Here is a 19590-nt window from a genome sequence, read left to right as displayed (position 1 = left end):
ATATATATATATATATATATATATACACACATATACATACACACACAACTGGCACACCTGGGCTTGACTAGATTTTAGCCGGCACTCCGATAGAAAAAGGTTGCCAACCCCTGCTCTAATGGATAACCCAGTACCATGAAAATCTAGTAATCTATAAAAATAATGCCTGGGAATTACACATGAATCCTGAAATACTGGTACATAATCACTATTTATTTATATAGTGCCACTAATTTCGCAGCGCTGTACAGATAACTCCCTCACATCAGTCCCTGCCCCATTGTGGCTTACAGTCTAAATTCCCTAACATACACACACAGAGACAGACTAGGGTCAATTTGTTAGCAGTCAATTAACCTACCAGTATGTTGTTGGAGTGTAGGAGGTAACCGGAGCACCCGGTGGAAACCCAGGCAAACATGGGGAGAACATACAAACTCCTCACAGATAAGGCCATGGACGGGAATTGAACTCATGACCCCAGTCCTGTGAGGCAGAAGTGATAACCACTGAACCACCGTGCTGCCCCACATACTCTAATATATAGGGTGGTGGTGGGTTTTGGCTTTTTTTTTTTTAAACAAACATATTAAGTCCCTCCCACCAGCAACATAGACAAATTGCCACCTAAACTACACACACTGATGTGACACTATATATCTCTTTATAAAGTAGGAAACTTGTAGTTCTAAATCAGATGGTGGTACAAGTCCCAGTAGCCCATAGTATCCAAAAGGATGGCATGGTCTGCTGTGACTTGTAGTTTCACGGTAGCTGGGTTCTCGAAGCCTGTTATAACAATATGTTTCATCGTCTATGTCCACATCTCTCCATCAGTAGTCAGTACCCCATCTCAGATGTGCCCAGAGTGAGGCCTGTAGGGCAGCCATCAGCTCAGCTGGCCTAAGGAGACTACAAGTCCATGGAGTACCTGGGGGAAAAGAGACCGGTCTCACCTGGGTGACGGACGCCTCCGCTCCGTGCTCTCCTGCTGCACGTCGGTGTTCTCGGCTCGGTTACGCCGTGCTACACAGCGGAAAATAGAGGCCCTGCTCCGATCTACGAGACTGGCGGAGAGGGCTGAGCTGCCCAACGTGACGTCACTTCCCGACGCAATACACACTGCGCATGCTCCTCCATGTGGTCCTCTCGCCAGAAACACAACTACGCATGCGCATCAGTATGCCAGGGAGCACGGACAACTTACTGCGCACGCGCATTTGTGTTCACGACGCGAATTCACCAGTTATTTATCGCACATGCGCAGTACACGTTTACAGTGTATTGCGTAACCCAATCCTGCTTGTGGTAAACAAATGTTAAAGAAATAGCTGCTTTGATTCGATATTCATGTTATCGTACGGTTAAGTTTCTATCACCGAGATACACAATTTAAAACACTACCAATTGCTGGAAAGACACACACAAACTTATAGTTCTACTTACTTCATTTGCCAATATACAAGATGGCGGCCAGAGCCTCACCTACTTCCGCTTAACGACATACCAGGGGGTGCGTTTCCGATGTAGCCCGGCGACGTTTCCGGTGCGTCGCTAGCCGGTGACAGTAATGATGAAGGCACAGGATGGAGCTGGCTCTTTCCTGCTGTTTATCGCTCCCTTGTTGTTCCCACAAGGCTTTGGCTCCGAGCTGTCTGTGGTGACGTGCGGGTCGGTGTTAAAGCTACTTAACACAAAGCACAACGTCCGGCTCCACTCTCATGACGTCAGATACGGCTCAGGTAAGGTGATAACTTGTTTCGTGGCAGGGTGTGACGTCACTCATGAGTTGCTATCGATCAGGAATGTGGGTGACTGTAATGATGGTCATACTGCTCATTCAGCAGCGCTGCTTGGGGTCCGTGTGTGTGTGTGTGTGTATATGTGTGTGTGTGTATATATATATATATATATATATATATATCATACTTGCCAACTCTCCCGGAATGTCCGGGAGACTCCCGCATTTTGTGAGAGTCTCCCGGACTCCCGGGCGAGTGTGGCAATCTCCCGAATTCTGCCCACTTCACTAGGAAGTGCCCCACTTCCTAGTGAAGTGGGCAGAATTAGATCCCAAACGCCGCGATTCCCGGTGAATCGCGGCGTTTGGCCCCGCCCCCGCTGTCAAATGACGCAATTTGCGTCATGACGTCACAGGGGGCGGGGCCGAAATGACGCGATTTCGGCCACCCCGCCCCTTCACGCCCCCCTCCACTGGCTGGCTCCCGGAAGGGAGCTGAAGAAAGTAGGTAAGTATGATATATATGCAGTGCTTTCCATGTCTCCAATCTTATTTAATATGAACAAAGGTTATTGATATATAGTAAAAGCAACGATGAACTTTTCTTGTCATCACCATTACAGTGTATCCTAAAATACTGCTTTAAATAAATACCTGACTAATAAATCTGGAGAATGTATTCGACATTTAGCAGATATCATCATTCTTTGGTTAACACTAAATTAATTCATCTATATTATCAAATACATTCAGCAGAGGCAAAAGAAGGACACTTTAGAAAGAAAAGGGGACTTTGAAGTTTTGATTCAAACAGAGAAGTACCATTAACTAGTGCTTATGTACTGGATATTGATTGTGTCAAAAAGGCTTCACTAATATACAGACATTTGCTATGGGGCACACAAATGTCTCTCATGTCCCTGTATTGTGTTATCGCTTGTAATTACTAATATTGTTTTTGTATGACACAACTAGTATTTTATAATGAACCATTTTTATTTCAAATCTCATTAAGGAAAATGGTTATGGTTATGTGGGAAACTTTTTCTCATTGAACAACTCCAGTGTAAAATTACTTAAGTCACCCAGCCCATTATTGATGTGGCAGTAGACCTCAAGATGATATAACGTTTTGGGAAGTTTGTGATTAAAGGAGATACAGTTTAGATGGATTTGTGCTGTGTTTTCTTTACACACTGTTTATTCTGATAAATTGTATAGATATGGTCATGTCAACTGATCGACTAGATTTTCAAGTGTTGCCTTTGTTTGAATTTGTTTGGTTTTTTTATCAATTTGGATTGGCGGAACAGACCAACCAGAAATGACTGTGCGGGCAGCTTGAGGGGTTTGCCTTAAAAATATATTCGTATGTAGTGAGTGAGGTATTCATATATATTATTTTTTATATGCAGGCAGTGGGCAGCAGTCAGTAACAGGAGTGACCGCTGCAGATGATGGCAACAGTTACTGGCGGGTCCGTGGTAAGACCTCCACAGTGTGCCACAGAGGAACATTAATAAAATGTGGACAGAATATCCGTCTTACACATGTCAATACAGGGCGCAACCTACACAGCCACCACTTCACATCTCCGTTATCAGGAAACCAGGTAAGGCTCATGAGTGGTCATTAACCTGGAGAGGTAAATGTTGCACACTAATGTTTTATGTTTACATATACCTATATTTCTGTTCTTTTTTTTTTCTTTTTTTTTTTCTTCTTTTCATTAAAAGAGAGATATACAAGGTCAGATAAACATTGTATCCAGAAATGTTACAAAACATTCTCAGGTAAATTGTCAGCTACAAGTTGCAGTGCTATAGTATTAGTACCTTAGCCTCATTGGGAAGAAATAGTTGTATCCTCAAAGCACATTGTTATTCAAATATGAAAAACTACATAGGAAGTAAACGTCACAAGATGAAGCACACTTACCCTGTCCTCTAACTAGAGTAAGAGGAGAATGTATCCTATCGCTCACGATTTTATAACATTTGTGTCTATTTGTTGTTTCCATGTGGTCATTGTGGGTGCGAGACTGTAATGATCCTCAAAACTATCATTTTCCTAGCAAAGTCTTTCTCAAATATACAGTCCGGTCCATAAATATTGGGACATCGACACAATTCTCATATTTTGGGCTCTATACACCACCACAATGGATTTCAAATGAAACTAACAAGATGTGCTTTAACTGCAGACTTTCAGCTTTAATTTTAGGGAATTTACATCCAAATCAGGTGAACGGTGTAGGAATTACAACGGTTTCTATATGTGCCTTCCACTTTTTAAGGGACCAAATTTAATGGGACAATCGACTCAAAAGCTATTTCATGGACATGTGTGGGCTATTCCCTCGTTATTTCAGCATCAATTAAGCAGGTAAAATGTCTGGAGTTTTTTCTAGGTGTGACATTTGCATTTGGAATCTGTTGCTGTCGACTCTGAATATGAGATCCAAAGAGCTGTCACTATCAGTGAAGCAAGCCATCATTAGGCTGAAAAATCAAAACAAACCCATCGGAGAGATAGCAAAAACATTAGGTGTGGCCCAATCAACTGTTTGGAACATTCTTAAAAAGAAAGAACGCACCGGAGTGCTCAGTAACACCAAAAGACCCGGAAAAGACCACGGAAAACAACTGTGGTGGATGACGGAAGAATTTTTTCCCTGGTGAAGAAAAACCCCTTCACAACAGTTGGCCAAATCAAGAACGCTCTCCAGGAGGTAGGTGTATATGAGTCAAAGTCAACAATCAAGGGAAGACTTCACAAGAGTGAATATAGAGGGTTCACCACAAGATGTAAACCATTGGTGAGCCACAAAAACAGGAAGACCAGATTAGAGTTTGCCAAACAACATCTAAAAAAGGCATTACAGTTCTGGAACAACATCCTATGGACAGATGAGACAAAGATCAACTTGTAGTGATGAGAAGATTATGGAGAAGGAAAGGAACTGCTCATGTTCCAAAACATACCACCTCATCGGTGAAGCATGGTGGTGGTAGTGTCATGGTGTGGGAATGTATGGCTGCCAATGGAACTGGTTCCCTTGTATTTATTGATGATGTGACTGCTGACAAAAGCAGCAGGATGAATTCTGAAGTGTTTCGGGCAATATTATCTGCTCATATTCAGTCAAATGCTTCAGAACTCATTGGACAGCGCTTCACAGTGCAGATGGACAATGACTCGAAGCATACTGCAAAAGCAACCAAAGAGTTTTTTAAGGTTAAAAAGTGGAATGTTATGCAATGGTCAAGTCAATCACCTGAGCTGAATCCGATTTGAGCATGCATTTCACTTGACAAAACTGAAGGGAAAATGCCCCAACAAGAAGCAGGAACTGAAGACATTTGCAGTAGAGACCTTCCAGAGCATCATCAGGGATGAATCCCAGCGTCTGGTGATGTCTATGCGTTCCAGACTTCAGGCTGTAATTGACTGCAAAGGATTTGCAATAAAGTATTAAAAAGTGAAAGTTTGATGTAGGATTGTTTAGTTTGTCCCAATACTTTTGGTCCCTTAAAAAGTGGGAGACACACAGAGAAACCGTTGTAATTCCTACACTGTTCACCTGATTTGGATGTAAATTCCCTCAAATTAAAGCTGAAAGTCTGCAGTTGAAGCACATCTTGTAAGTTTCATTTCAAATCCATTGTGGTGGTGTATAGAGCCAAAGATATGAGAATTGTGTCGATGTCCCAATATTTATGGACCTGACTGTATGTCATGATGATATGTTGACTATTCTTATGTAGTAGCCCAAATATGACGATTTTGGGATCTATCATTTTTGGCTGGGGCAGAAACATAGCAAGTAAGCAACCACTTCCCTCCAAAAAGTATTCACTGGGGGCACATCCAAATGAGGTGCCAAGTTCTCATGCCCCTATTGGCACCTTGGAAAGCTCCATACAACTTTGCATGTGCTAAATAAGCCTGGTGCACTCTTTAGAGCTGTATTCATTTATTGTTGGCCGCTAGTATTAAGAGCAGCTTCCTTATGTCCTCCCAATCCTCATCTACTCATATAGGTATACAAGCCAGTCACTTTACCTTGACTGCTAGCTCCTGTGCAGAGGTTCTTTCACCCACTAGGCTGGTGTATCGTCTGAATGTAAAATGTCACCAATAAACGGTGCATTTAAGCGATTTCACTCGAGTTATTGCCTGGTATGCCACATTCATTTTGTAACACCACTTAAGTTAGCTATAACTATGCAATGATTATACCTATTCTGACATACCTTTCTAGTTTGGTTATTTAAATGAAAAATAGAGAGTAATGATATTAAAAATTGAGATTAATCATTTTACAATAAATAATACACGGTAAAAGATGATATATCACAGCTGTTATACTTTATTTTAATCACTCTTTTCACTCTATACACTTTTCTTGCTATTTTAATACTGAATATTCTCACAATTAATTATTTTTAGTATATACCAATGAAGATTATTATATTTTATAATCAAAATTCCCTAGTGTATTGTTTGACCCACTCTCCTATCTCCCTGAGAGAGATACTAAATGTTAGAAACCATAGCTGACTTCAAAGGCATCTAGAGGGTCGCCTCTATACTTGTATACAGGTTTAGCAGTCTGCCATCTGTTAATTTTGTATAATGGACCCTTATAATTATTACCGTAGATTTGTAAGGCTCCACGGTGCCGTACAGTAGGGAAAACAGTACATACATAAAATAGGGATGTACAAGGTAGGCAAATTAAATGCAGACATGAAAACAAAGGGTATGCAGGACCCTGCTGATGAGAGGACTTACATTCTAAGTGGAAGAGGGCACAGCTGAAACAAGAGGAGCAAGTGTGGCTCAGAGTGGAGACAGACAGCTGTGACGGTGCATCAGTGTTAATGGGGATAAGGTTACCTCTCAGAAAGAGATGGGTTTTCAACGAGCATCTAAACATTTGAGGGCTGTGGGAAAGTCTGAGCTTGGTATGGAATCCCATAAGTGGGGAACAGCACGGGAGAAGTCTTGTAGGTGGGAGTGACAGGTGGTTACCAGAGATGAGACAAGGCGCAGGTCAGAGGTAGATCTAAGAGGGTGGGAGGGAGAGTATTTTGATATGAGATTTGAGATGTATGAAGGGGTGGCGTTGAGGGCTTTGTAGGGAAGGTTGAGTAATTTTAATTTGATTCTGGAGAACACAGGAAGCCAGTGTAGGAATTTGCAAAGTGATGCAGTAGATGTGGAGCAGTGAGAGAGAAAGACCCTTGTTCATTTTATACCATAAGTGTTAGAAATAATCACACCCTCACCTCTTGCACACCACGCATTTACAAGATACATACACTCTTTACTCCCCTGCTAAAAAAAATAAAAATAAACTTGTGGTCAGGCACTTAGAAACCTGCGGTAATCTTGCTAGTGTGAAAGTAGAAGTCTCAGAATGTGACTTGTAGCTTCACAACAGCTAGAGAGCCACAGATTGGCTTTGTTGTATACTGCACTTATTAGTTGCCACCAAGCCACTGTGACTAATAAATTCAAAGTTTGAAACACATTCACACTGTTCCTGTCAATACATTTTCATGTAACCAAATAAGCGCACACAAAAATATTCATTTGTTTTAAAAAAAAAAAAAAAAAAATGTTTCTAGTTTCCTGTTCTGGTCCAAAGAGATCCAACTCTCACTGTGCTTCTAATTCAACTTAGCCTGAGGGGTAACAAATAAATAAGGAAGACAACACCTGCTGCGCCGCCACTAGCATGGACTGGTACTAAATAAATGATTTAGGTATTCTCATTGGTTCCCAATCAGAAATGCATTTCAACGTTTCCCATGTACCTAAATAGTTGGTCTGCTCATTTAGGAAACTAAACTCTTGGATTAATTCATTCACAGATGGCAAAACTGCATATTTCATTACCATGTGATGTAAATTCTTAGGATCTGCTCTTATTTCCTGTATATAGAGAACTGACAGCACCAAGCTGTAAATCATTTTATGGGAGTGGGGGTTGTTTTGTATTTCTAGTAAAGGAAAGCGTCCAATGCTGTTTTACTCTTCTTTGTCCCTTTTGTAAACTGAGAGAGTTTTATTGTAAGCTCAGTCTCTGTATGATTCAGTGTTCATAACTAGCGATCCATAATTCTGTTTAGCTGTATCAGGGTTAACAATAACTCCAATGACCTATCTAGTGCAAATGTGCCCAGCTTATCGGTAATATGCTGGTTCTGCTAATCTCTAGGGATGATCATTGCCTGACCCTATAAGTATAGTCCAGTATGTTTATACTTGGAGTAATATGTGGCTATCATCCAAATTGCTCCGGATGCAGTATCGTATGGGGGCAACCTAGGTTTGATTTTATTTATTTTTTACATTAATTTTAAAGGCTGGTCACTAGAGAATAATTTGTGCAATTGAAATAGTAAAGTCAATCAACTGATTAGCTTTCTATTTATATGTATGCAATGTAATACAAATGGACAGAGATACAATATTGATTCTAACTGCATCATCTAGTGGCTAATGATGATATATCTTTTATTAAGTTATTTATATTGTGCCTACATATTACTTGGCACTTTACAGAGAACATTTAATCATTCACATCAGTCCCAGTGGAGTTTATAATCTAAATTCCCTTCTACACGGACACACATTAGTGTTAATTTAATCAGAAGACAATCAACCTGCAAGTACATGGGGAGAACATACAAACTCCACAGTGATGGGGCCTTTGTTGGATTCGAACCCATACGCACTGTGAGGCAGCACATTTTTAACAGTTTTCATATAAAAGAGAAGGGCAGATCCGTATTAAGACAGCTTGGGAAGTATAAGACCTTCCCCCATAAATATAGTATTCTGACTATTAACTTGCTGTGTGTAGAACATGATTGGTTTTAGTATAGCTAGTCCACCACCATCACTGAAGGTGTAATATACTTACTGTAGAGTGACCAGACATCCTTGGTTTTTGGGGACATGTCCCCAGTTTTGCTCAGTTGTGTAGCACTGAAATTCCTCGCTGGTGGGAACGTTTAATCTACATTTACACCATAGAATAGGGTTTGGGGTCACTAATCCCTAGCCCCCTAGTGTAGTCATGGGTGTTCTACATTCCTAAGGGCTCTTACTGCCATAATATCTTCCAGCTGCTTAGCACAAGGGTGGCGGGGCTTACATCACCCCTCCAGATCACGCTTGGATTGGCTATACAGTAGTCTGCGTTAGGAGCACCGTAGATCTTAATACACGGTTGATCGCTTATTCTAAGTCTGAGATCGACAGTATGTCATTCTCTCCACACAAGCACTTCATCCAGTAAGTCTATGTGATGTTAAATACTGTCAAAAAGACACATAGTCTACAAAGGAGTAATTTTAGTTCTAAAGTAACACTCCATTGTTTTATGTGGTCTATTGTGTTAGTATGATTTATGTGCTATCTTTAGCTCTCAGGTTGGGACTAGTTCCATAGCAGCTGGAGAGACCATGTAACCGGCTGGATTGCGAGCTGTGAGCCTGGGTCATGTGACAGGGAAGGGTTTGGAAACCCCTCCCCAAACCTTGGATAAGAAGTACAGATCCACCCCTCTCTGAAATATCCACCACAGCCTGCCCCACTCTCAGCCTCTGCTTGGGTGATATTTTTGAACCTATGTCTTCAGTACCATCTGTGGGCTGACCAAACACCTACCATGGACTGACGGGTCCTCCATACAGCACAGTTACCTAATACAGTACAATATTATTTGAGTAGTAGTTCTAGATCGCAGCAGAGTATTAAATATATAGTTAAAAAAATAGCAATTCAGAAATTAAGCATTTTGTATGTCATCTAAAAAGTATGAACATTTTTTAAAATTATTTATATTTTATTGTTGCAGTTAATTTCACTGGTGTTTTATGCAGTAACTTTCCGTAGTGCTGTTATTGCCTATAAAGAAATTGTATCTGGTGTTAGCAGCAGGGTATAAACATACTTTATAAAATACAACATTTACACACTAAGTTATAACCTTTTTTGGTCATTTTGAGAAAAAACTGTATCAGGATTAAATGATATAACCGTAATATGCATTATACAAACCTAAAGTTAAGTACAGTTATATTGCTTATATATGTATGTTATTATTTGTTGAGCTAACAAAGTTTTATGTATTTGACTTTTTATGTGGTACGTATTAGGACATAAGGGTTATTACTACAATACTGACGTCAATCACAATGGAAGAGTGGAGCAGAGATGTAATCCCTGCCTATTGGTGCTTGGTGCATGTGGAAATTCACTTTATTCATGATAAACCTTCATAAATATATTATGGCATCCCTGTGGGACTATAAATTTTATTTTGTGAGTGCCACGGAGAGATTAAATGTGCATAGTCATTTCTTGAAAGCGGTGGCTCCTGGGAAAGGCCACTTTAGTAGCAATAATTTCTCTTCCTTTTTCTTTGGGAGTTTGAATGTTTGGGTAAAGTCATTCTTGACATAATGGCCAAGGATTGGGGTTTATAGTAACCAAGCTGATGAAGATTACCATCTATCATATAAGAAATGTTTAATTTGCACCCATTAGGCTTGTATAACTCCTAGTGCCTGGTGTAAGATTACACTTGCTGCAGACATCTGCTATATGATCTGAATTAGATTTCATTATGAGGATGCACAAGTGATTGAATACGTGAAATAGATATAGCTGGGACATAGCATTTGGTGTAGAGTATCTTGCCAGTGAGAAGGATTACACTGCTGCTGTCATCATCCAGAGTCTCTTCATCCACTTCCAAATTACAGTTACACTTCAAAGTGTGCGTGAACGCACGGGTTGAGCCAAGACTGTATCCTAAACAGTTAGGATCCTTATCTTCAAGTTGTAAATGAGTTCAGCTATAGGGAACAATTCAAATGACTGTGTTGCTGTACGTTAAATGCATGTATGAGTAGTAACATTTTAATGGTGCTAGTGAAGTTGAATACCCTTGGCAGAAACAGCACAATGCAACTTGTTAAAAAAATATATTTAATTTTGTCAAAGACCTTAACAACCTGTGCCCTTGTGCAAAGGGGTAATGTAATGATCAGATAGAACATGGTCCGTAATCTCTTACATGTATGTGTCGTGTTTAATTTGCAGGAGGTCAGTGCGTTTGGAGAGGAAGGGGAGGGAGATACCTTCGATGACTGGACTGTACTCTGCAATGGGGAATTCTGGCAGCGGGATGAAGAGGTGCGTTTCAAGCATGTGCCAACCAACGCTCTACTGTCTGTCACAGGAGAACAATATGGGCGTCCTATAAATGGGCAGAGAGAAGTGCATGGCATGACCTACGCCAGCCAGCACAACTACTGGAAAGTAATGGAAGGCATCTTTATGAAACCTAGTGACTCTCCAAGGACTGACCATACTCACTCTGAGTTTTGATAGCTTGAACAGTCTTCCAGGCTACCTTCCCTACCTGCACAGTGTTGAGCTCACTGAGGAGTTCTCTGAGGTTACGAAACGTTCGCATCACAGAGATTTTAGCAGTGAATTTTGGGGCACAGTTTGTATGTTGTACCCTTCTGGCTGTATTATTATTTGTTTCTTATTTTATTGTTATGACAGCGAAGGGCCGGATTGTTCCCTAAGCATGTCCCTGCAGCAGCAAAAAAAAAACATCACCATAATATTGTCTCTGCGGAAAGTGGTTTTAAATATAAAACTTCAAATCATTGGTTAAAGTTTTATTTCTGAAGATACATTTTTTGTATTGTCTTTATCAAGCTGTTGTTCTGCAGTGAGGGCAAATTGAAAATGTGTGGACAGGTTTAGAGTTGGGACGAGTGCATCTTAGCTCAACTCTAAATTGCAGTGTAAAAATAAAGCTTCCCCGTATTTGTGTGCTGCATGCATAAGATAAAATGCGCTTCCACCCCTTGTCTAGGTGCACATTTGCACCCTTAAGATGGATTTGCTCCTAAGTCTAAGTGTGAAGGCAAAAAGCTGGCAGCTATTTGAAAGCCATAGGAAACTGCAAAGTTACTGTAATGAAGCATTCAGAAACAATCTACATTACAATGTACATCTACTGTAAATAAAGTAGAACACAATCATCAAACATTTATGAAACCTGATGTAAAGGGATGTTTCCCATGCCAAACATTCAGCTATTTACCTTCAAACTGCACCGAAAAAATAACAGAATCTGAGTAACCTTTTTGTTTCCTTTGTACCAGTTTTAATGTCTCCAGTGTTCTCTAACTGGAAATAGAGTCACAAAACCTCTGCATGTAAGGAGAACCTCATAGAAGCAAGGTTCGGCAGATGCTACAGCTCTGCCCTCCACACAGCACCCTTCTGCACTAACCAGAGTACTTACTGCAAAACTAGCATATCATCATCATCATCATTTATTTATATAGCGCCACTAATTCCGCAGCGCTGTACAGAGAACTCGCTCACATCAGTCCCTGCCCCATTGTAGCTTACAGTCTAAATTCCCTAACACAGACAAACACACAGACTAGGGTCAATTTGATAGCAGCCAATTAACCTACCAGTATGTTTTTGGAGTGTGGGAAGAAACCGGAGCACCCGGGGAAAACCCACGCAAACACGGAGCACCCGGGGGAAACCCATGCAAACACGGGGAGAACATACAAACTCCTCACAGATAAGGCCATGGTCGGGAATTGAACTCATGACCCCAGTGCTGTAAGGCAGATGTGCTAACCACTACGCCACCGTGCTGCCCAATTGAATTCCCCCCCTAAATATTAAACACTTTAACAACATTTTCCTGTTTATTTGCTTACATGTTGATTACTTTAAAGTTACAATAGAAAACCCAAGAATAAACATATATTTTTCAATTGGTGATCTTAGCCGAATGGGGAGGAGGAGGAGGAGAGGGGGGGGGGGGGGGGGCATCTGTGAAAAGACCATAATATATAGGCTCATTCCATCCCCTAGGTCATTTCACAACATAGAGCGATATTTCTGATGGAAGCAAATCAGAGTATAAAAATCTGATTCAGGATTTTTGGAAAAACGTAACAGATCATCTGAATTGCTAGATGCAGGGAGAGATATTTTATTGTCTGTATGTGACATGATGTAATGGCGTAACTGCAAATACATAAAAAAGTGAGAATTATGTAAATTTAAGTTTTCTTTGAGCTGCTGAAAGGTAAATAGGGTGCCTCTAGGGTCAAAGAAATATTTTTTATCGATGCAATGCCCTTAAATTTCCAGGAGTAGAAACAATTATTTTCCAGGCCTGGAGGAAATGCAGGGTTACCCCATGTAGTAACATAGTGTATGGTGGGTCGAGGGTGATTTAAACACTTTATAATAGCATTCTATGCTTTATAAGTGTCTACCTCCGGGATTTGTTTTCTCGTAAGGTGGAGAAGTTCTGTTAATAAATAGGGATAAACTAATTCAGACTCCAAGGATAGGTTAACAAAATATTCCTGATTTAGCAACCAACCCACAGCATAGTGAAAAAGAGCAGAAAACATAAATGCAGAGCTATCCGGGAAACCAATTCCACCTTTGAATCTATTTTGTCTGTTTAGCATTATGGATCCTTGGATGTTTACCTCTCCATAAGAAGGTAGTAAAATGCTTAGTGCATCTATGTACATCAGGGGGTAAATGTATTAACCTCCGGTTTCTTCAACTTCCGCGAGTTCGGCGTCTTCGGCGCTTAAATTTAAAGCGGCACTGCCTTGTAAAGGGAAACTTTAAATTTAAGCGCCGAAGACGCCGAACTTGCGGGAGTTGAAGAAACCGGAGGTTAATACATTTACCCCTTGATCTGGTAAGGCAAAGAGGAAGCATCTGCAACGGGTATGTTAGTTTAGGGAATATAATAGACTTGATCACCGGATTTCTACCAAGTAATGACAATGAAAGGTTCTTCCAGTTATCTAAAGTGGATTCTAACTTTCGGATGATAGGGGGGTAATTGATTTTGTATAAATTACCCAAAGAGGAGGGGATGTATATACCCAAAGATTTAAGTTTTTGTGTGACTAAATGCAAATTTTATATAGTTTGAGTTTGCTCAGGAGTCATTGTTGCATTTGATGTTTGGAAGAATCTCAGATTTGTGGAAAATAATTCTATATCCTGCAAAGGTACCATAAGCTGCAACTATATTAATAATAGCGGGAGTAGATCTTTCCAGGTGTGTAACCATCAACATCATATTATCCGCAAATAACGCCAATTTACATTCTTCTGAGCGTATAAATATACTTGAGTTGTCAGAGTTTGCTCTAAGAGCTATAGCTAAAGGTTCTAAGGCTATTGCAAAAAGCAGTGGAGACAGGACATCCTTGTCGAGTGCCTCATTGGATATTGGATTTTGAATTGTGATGAGATATGGCCATTTGCAATTATTTCTGTCTGGGGGTTATGGTATGGGGTAAGATAAAAGCCTCTGGAAAGCCAAATCTCTGCAATGATTCAAATAGGTGTTCCCATGTTATTAAGTCAAAAGCTTTCTCTGCGTCTAATGACAGAAGGAGCCATTTGGTCAGATATCGAGTGAGTATGTATAGTGACACGATGATGTAAAGTCGTCCCAAAGTGGCGATCATCGTTTCATTTGGATAGTCGCACCATTTAATATTTTCCGATCAATCAGCTAACGATCATGTAGTGTGTATGGACTCATGGTGACGATCTCCATAGAGTTTACAGAGTCGGGCTCTGAATGTCAGAGTGAAAAATGTAGAGTGCGCTGTAGGAGGAATAATTAATTTGTTAGTTCTGAGACAGAATATTTCGTTTCAGAGTCACAGATGCTAACGAAATTCGTTAGGACATGTGGATAGCTATAACAAGGCGGTTTTAATCAGTGTGACAATGTAACAGTAGTGAATGAATGAATATTGTGCTGTCATTCTCTGGACTAGAGGACAGATAAAGGACCAGATGAAGAGCACAGATCTGAAGGTAAATCGTGTCAGTGTGTACGCATGAATCGCCAGACTGATCGGACCTTCTGTAGTAGGTATAATCGTTTGAGATAACACCTCGGTCGGAAAAATTCTTCAGTGTGTACCCAACTTTAGACAGTAGTCGACTATTTTTTATTACCGTGTTTATAGAACTGGAATTTAGAAGCCTGGGAGGTCCTATCTGCTATTTGAGCGATTAAGTTGTTAAATTGGGTTTGCTTTGGTTATAAGAAAGTTTGTTTGCAGGGGAAGGACTATCTTTTATATGTTGATTTGCAATTGTCAGATCTCTTTGTGTGTCTGGGTAAAGCTTAGTGTGTGTTTTATATGTTGACTCATGTAAGAGATGATATGGCCTCTAAGCACCGCTTTGGCTGTCTGCCAAAATAAAGCTGGGTCAGATTGATGGTTCTCATTATTGTATAAAGTCATACCAGGCTGCAATAAGCATATTTGGAAATTAAAGAGAATTAGATAAATAATTAGGAAATTTCCATTGTTTATGTGTCCCTATTTTATGTGGGTTAATTATATGTGTCCACAACATGGCATGGTCAGATAATGAAATGGTGTTTATGCCAGCATCAATAAGTATGGGGAAGAGAGACTGAGAAACTAATATTTCAACGATTCGGGACAAAGTACCATGTGCTGCAGACAGGCATGAATATTCTCTTGAAGTGGGATTTAATAAGCGCCAGTAATCTATCAAGTGTAATTGGTTGACGATATATTTGATGCATACCTTGGGTATTCTGGGTGGTCGGTTACCCGGTGCAGATGCTCCCTCCCTCTCCATATCTATAGATGCTACAATATTAGAATCTCTGCCTATAATTATTTTGGAGTCTACATAAGGGTAAAGTTTTGAAACAATATTGGGGAAGAATTGCTTATCATATTGATTGTCTTCATTTTAAGTTCATCCTCTTGTATAGCTCTGCCTTCTCCATAGCCAAATAATCCTTCTTCAAATCTCTCATAATATCTGTCTTCCAACCCCCGTCACCTTTTTGCCACTTTCAATTCCTTACTCTTCCCACCCCTTCCTCCTCTTCCATCCTTCACTGACTTTGCCTCCTTATTCACCTCCAAAATAGATGCAATCAGAAACAAAATCTCCTCCCACCTCTCTCATCTTCCCCTGGTCTTACACCCACATTGCCCTTCAAGCATCATCTTATGTACTTCTTCTGCTCCAGCTCAGGTGAGAGAGTCCATTCTGTACTCTTGCTCTCTTCCCCCTCAACCTGCCTTCTAGTACTGCCCTCCATTCTTTCCCATCTCCTTAGAAACCCCTCGCCAAATTTTCCCTTCATCTTTCAAATATGCTCTTGTCTCGCCCATTCTTAAAAACCTAAGCTTCACCCTGTCCAATTACTGCCCCATCTCCCTTCTCCCTTTTGCTTCTAAACTGCTCGAACGGCTTGCCTACAGGCGTCTCACTAGCTACATCTCAGACAATTCCCTCCTCGATCCTCTCCAAACCGCTTTCTGACCCCTCCACTCACTAAAGTCAATAATGTTCTTGTTTGCCAAATCTAAAGGCCAATACTCCCTTCTCATCCTTTTGTACCTATGTGCAGCCTTCGACACAGTTGATCATTCTCTCCTGCTGCACAGCCTTCGCACCATTGGCCTACCTGACACTGTCATCTCATGGTTCACCTCTTATCTTTCTAACCGCTGTTTCTCTGTTTCAACCTCTGGCTCCTCCCCAACTTCTCCACTTCCCATAGGAGTCCCTCAGGGTTCCATTCTCGACCCTCTTCTCTTTTCTTTGTACACCTCTTCACTGGGTAAACTTGTCAGGTCCTTTGACATCCAATACCACCTCTATGACGACATCACCCAAATCTACCTCTCATTCCCATAGATTGTAAGTTTGCGAGCAGGGCCTTCTCACCTCTTTGTCTGTTTTACCCAGTTTGTTTATTAGTTTACTATGCTTGTCCCCAATTTTAAATTGCTACGGAATATGTTGGTGCTATATAAATGATGATGATGATCTCCTTACCTCTCCCTTCACTCCTCATTAAGGGGTCATGGTGCCTCTGCCATCTCCTCATGGATTTCCTATTGATTCCTTAAACTTAACATGGCCAAATCTGAACTCATAGCCTTGCCTCCTTCAAGACTATCCTCCCCTCCCACATAACTATTGGCGATATCAATATCTCCTCTTTTTCCCAGGTTTAATGCCTGGGTGTCATCCTTGACTCCCCTCTCTCCTTAATCGCCCATATTCAATCCCTCACCCAATCCTCTCACTTTCATCTCCACAATATTGCTCATATCAGACCTTTCCTCTCCATTGATGCAACCAAAACTCTCATTCATTCTCTGATTGTCTCCGCCTTGATTACTGCAACCTCCTTCTTACTGGCCTCCCCCACACCCGCCTTGCACCTCTTCAGTCCATACTCAGCGCTGCAATCCGACTCATCTTCCACTCCTGCCGGACTAAAGGTCTAAATCCCCTCTCTGTCAAGCACTGCAGTGACTCCCCCTCCGTTACAGAAGCCTCTTCAAGCGTCTCACCCTCACCTACAAAGCCCTCTCTAACTTCACTGCTCCTTACATCTCCAACCTCATCTCCATTGATACTCCTTCACTCCCTCTACAGTCAGCCAATGACTGCTGCCTTACCTCCCATTTGGTTACCATGTATTCAAGAATTGTCCCATGGTGCCCACCCTTCTCTGGAACAATCTCCCTCATTCTATCAGGCTATCCACAGTCTTGAAATCTTCAAGAATTCCCTGTTCAGTAAAGCCTACCCTATCTCTTGAACTCCTTTTCCCCTCTTCATGATTCTTAACTATCATAGTATACCTCACCCTCTTTCTTCTTCTGCTCATTTTACTACCCGCTTGTGACAGGATGGACCTCCTCTACCACGCTGTCGTGCTGCTGGGGACTGGCTGGGCTTGCCTTGTCATCATCCCCTTTCTTTATACCAATTGCTCACCTCTAAACGCAATATGAGGGACTCTGCTGCCACCATTAAGCTCCTTCAATGGCACCTAGAACCGCTTCTTCTGGGTATCTCTCGCTGCTAGTGTACCTCCTTGCTGGGCACCTGGGCTGCTATCCCTGACCTTTTCCTTCAGATCAGGGTTGCTGTGGATGATCCCCCCTGGACTATCGCACTTGGCAGAGAGTTGTTATTAGATGCTGGGTCCCAACCTCAGAACAGCTGGATAACAGATTAGAGTGGTCTAATCTGTAGGTCACAGGAACTACAGCAGGTAATTAGGCATCAAAAGCAGGATCGTGAAACACTGATATTTATTATTTCGAGATGTCCTTAAAAGGAGTTACGCACTAGTTAGTGGCATAACATGGTCAAACAGAGCACTTTTTATACAGTTTCTGACACAGATTTTGGCACAAGGTAATCCAGACCTCCTGATCTTAGCTGGCACCACAAAGCATGAGATATTACATCAGATGTTTACCCTCAGGATGTAATATTCTCTAGACTTGGCGATAACACAATTTAAACTTAACAAAATTTACATCAATCTGTGATTTACCAAATCACTTGCTGTTCCATTATTCAGACAGCTTCTACGACCCCCTGCTGTGCTTTCATACTGGAAAGATACTCTGAGATGAAAAGACTTAGTTTGCATGGAAATTCCTTTCTTACAAAAACATGGCATATTACCTCATAAATCAATGCATGAACAAATAGATACATTTACACACCCAGCACAGGAACGTAGCTCTTTTTGCGCCAATTACTGAGCGGCGCCACAGCGCCCATACATTAAATATATATATATTGAAACTAATAAACCCTTCAATACATTTTTAATCCCTTAGTGCTAGGGTTTAACCCATTTGACACAGCAACATCAGGTTTTAACCCGTTTGATGCTGCAGCAGTCATCTTGACCATGTGAGAGGTGTGGTGGACACACCCACACCACTCTTGTTAATATCTCCCTTCAGACTTCTAGTTCCCTCATCCTGACTCCCCACTTTGTTTTTCCTGTCAGTCAGATCTTCCCTTTAAATCAGGCCTGTCCAACCTGCGGCCCTCCAGGTGTTGTGAAACTACAAGCCCCAGCATGCTTTGCCAGTAGACAACCTGTTGATAGCTGGAAGGGCATGCTGGGACTTGTAGTTTCACAAACATCTGGAGGGCCGCAGGTTGGACAGGCCTGCTTTAAATTGTAAGCTCCAGTGAGCAGGACTCTCTTATACTCAAGTCCACCTCCTGTTACCATTGCCTTCGGCTCACTTTTCTACCTCCACACTTGGTCACTGCCTTTGGTTCTCCTCTTCTCCTTTGCCTTCGCATCTCCTTCACTGCTCTGATCCCATCAGTCCACCCACACTGCTGGGCACAGGTTCAACCTGCTTTAGTTCACTCCCCATCTCTCCTCCTTCCCTTTCCTAGCTTCTAAGTGTTCTAGAATTCTCTTATACCTCTTTGCCCTGTGCACCTGTTCTCAGCTTAGCTGGTTTTAATTGCACTTTCTTTTGCACTGCCCTGTATGCCATCTCTGTTTTGTCCATGCTCTATGTACTGCGCTGCAGACAATTTGTGGCGCCATATAAATAAAAGATAATAATAATAAATATTAAGCCTTTAAATTAAAATTAAGCCTCTAAATTAGTGTTGAATAAAAGATGATTGCCACAAATTAAGTTTTAAAATAAAGAAAAATTAACATAATACTTTCCAAATTAATATCAAACCCTGATTATTATACTTCCCATATTATGTTTCTGACAGGACAGGATGTTTGTTTTGTAAACAGCAGTCACTTTTTCAATCAATTACTTCCCAGTTTTCCCTCCTGTAGTTACAGACCCTTTTTATCCATTTTGACATAAAAATACCAGTGTCTATATTTCCTCCCTTCTTTTGGGTCTGTTATGGAATTCTGT

General features: G+C 41.1%; 2 protein-coding genes across 3 annotated transcripts in view; one reads left to right on the top strand and one right to left on the bottom strand.

Moving 5' to 3' along the window:
* The window catches only part of SUPT6H (SPT6 homolog, histone chaperone and transcription elongation factor), a 44320-nt gene extending 43217 nt beyond the window's left edge, over positions 1-1103 (bottom strand). For both annotated transcript variants that reach the window (XM_075196817.1, XM_075196818.1), the window contains exon 1: positions 957-1103. The gene's annotated coding sequence lies outside the window, so the exon portion shown is untranslated. The remainder of the gene's footprint in view (positions 1-956) is intronic.
* Positions 1104-1520: 417 nt separating this feature from the next.
* SDF2 (stromal cell derived factor 2) lies at positions 1521-11445 on the top strand. Its single transcript, XM_075196816.1, has 3 exons — positions 1521-1742; positions 3157-3353; positions 10868-11445. Exons 1-3 carry the CDS (start codon positions 1571-1573, stop codon positions 11153-11155), a joined length of 657 nt encoding a protein of 218 aa, XP_075052917.1. The 5' UTR covers positions 1521-1570; the 3' UTR covers positions 11156-11445.
* Positions 11446-19590: the final 8145 nt, after the last annotated feature.

This window comes from Mixophyes fleayi, chromosome 2 (assembly GCF_038048845.1).
Source record: "Mixophyes fleayi isolate aMixFle1 chromosome 2, aMixFle1.hap1, whole genome shotgun sequence".
Taxonomy (NCBI): Eukaryota; Metazoa; Chordata; class Amphibia; order Anura; family Limnodynastidae; genus Mixophyes; species Mixophyes fleayi.
Note: the sequence above shows the minus strand (reverse complement) of the source record. Positions and strands in the feature narration are given on the sequence as shown.

Bases quoted from the DNA above. Each gene is read 5' to 3' on its own strand.
- SDF2 (XM_075196816.1), top strand. From the start codon at position 1,571: ATGATGAAGGCACAGGATGGAGCTGGCTCTTTCCTGCTGTTTATCGCT. The intron at 1,743-3,156 runs GTAAGGTGATAA...TTTTATATGCAG, and splicing joins TGACGTCAGATACGGCTCAG to GCAGTGGGCAGCAGTCAGTA. The intron at 3,354-10,867 runs GTAAGGCTCATG...TTTAATTTGCAG, and splicing joins CTCCGTTATCAGGAAACCAG to GAGGTCAGTGCGTTTGGAGA.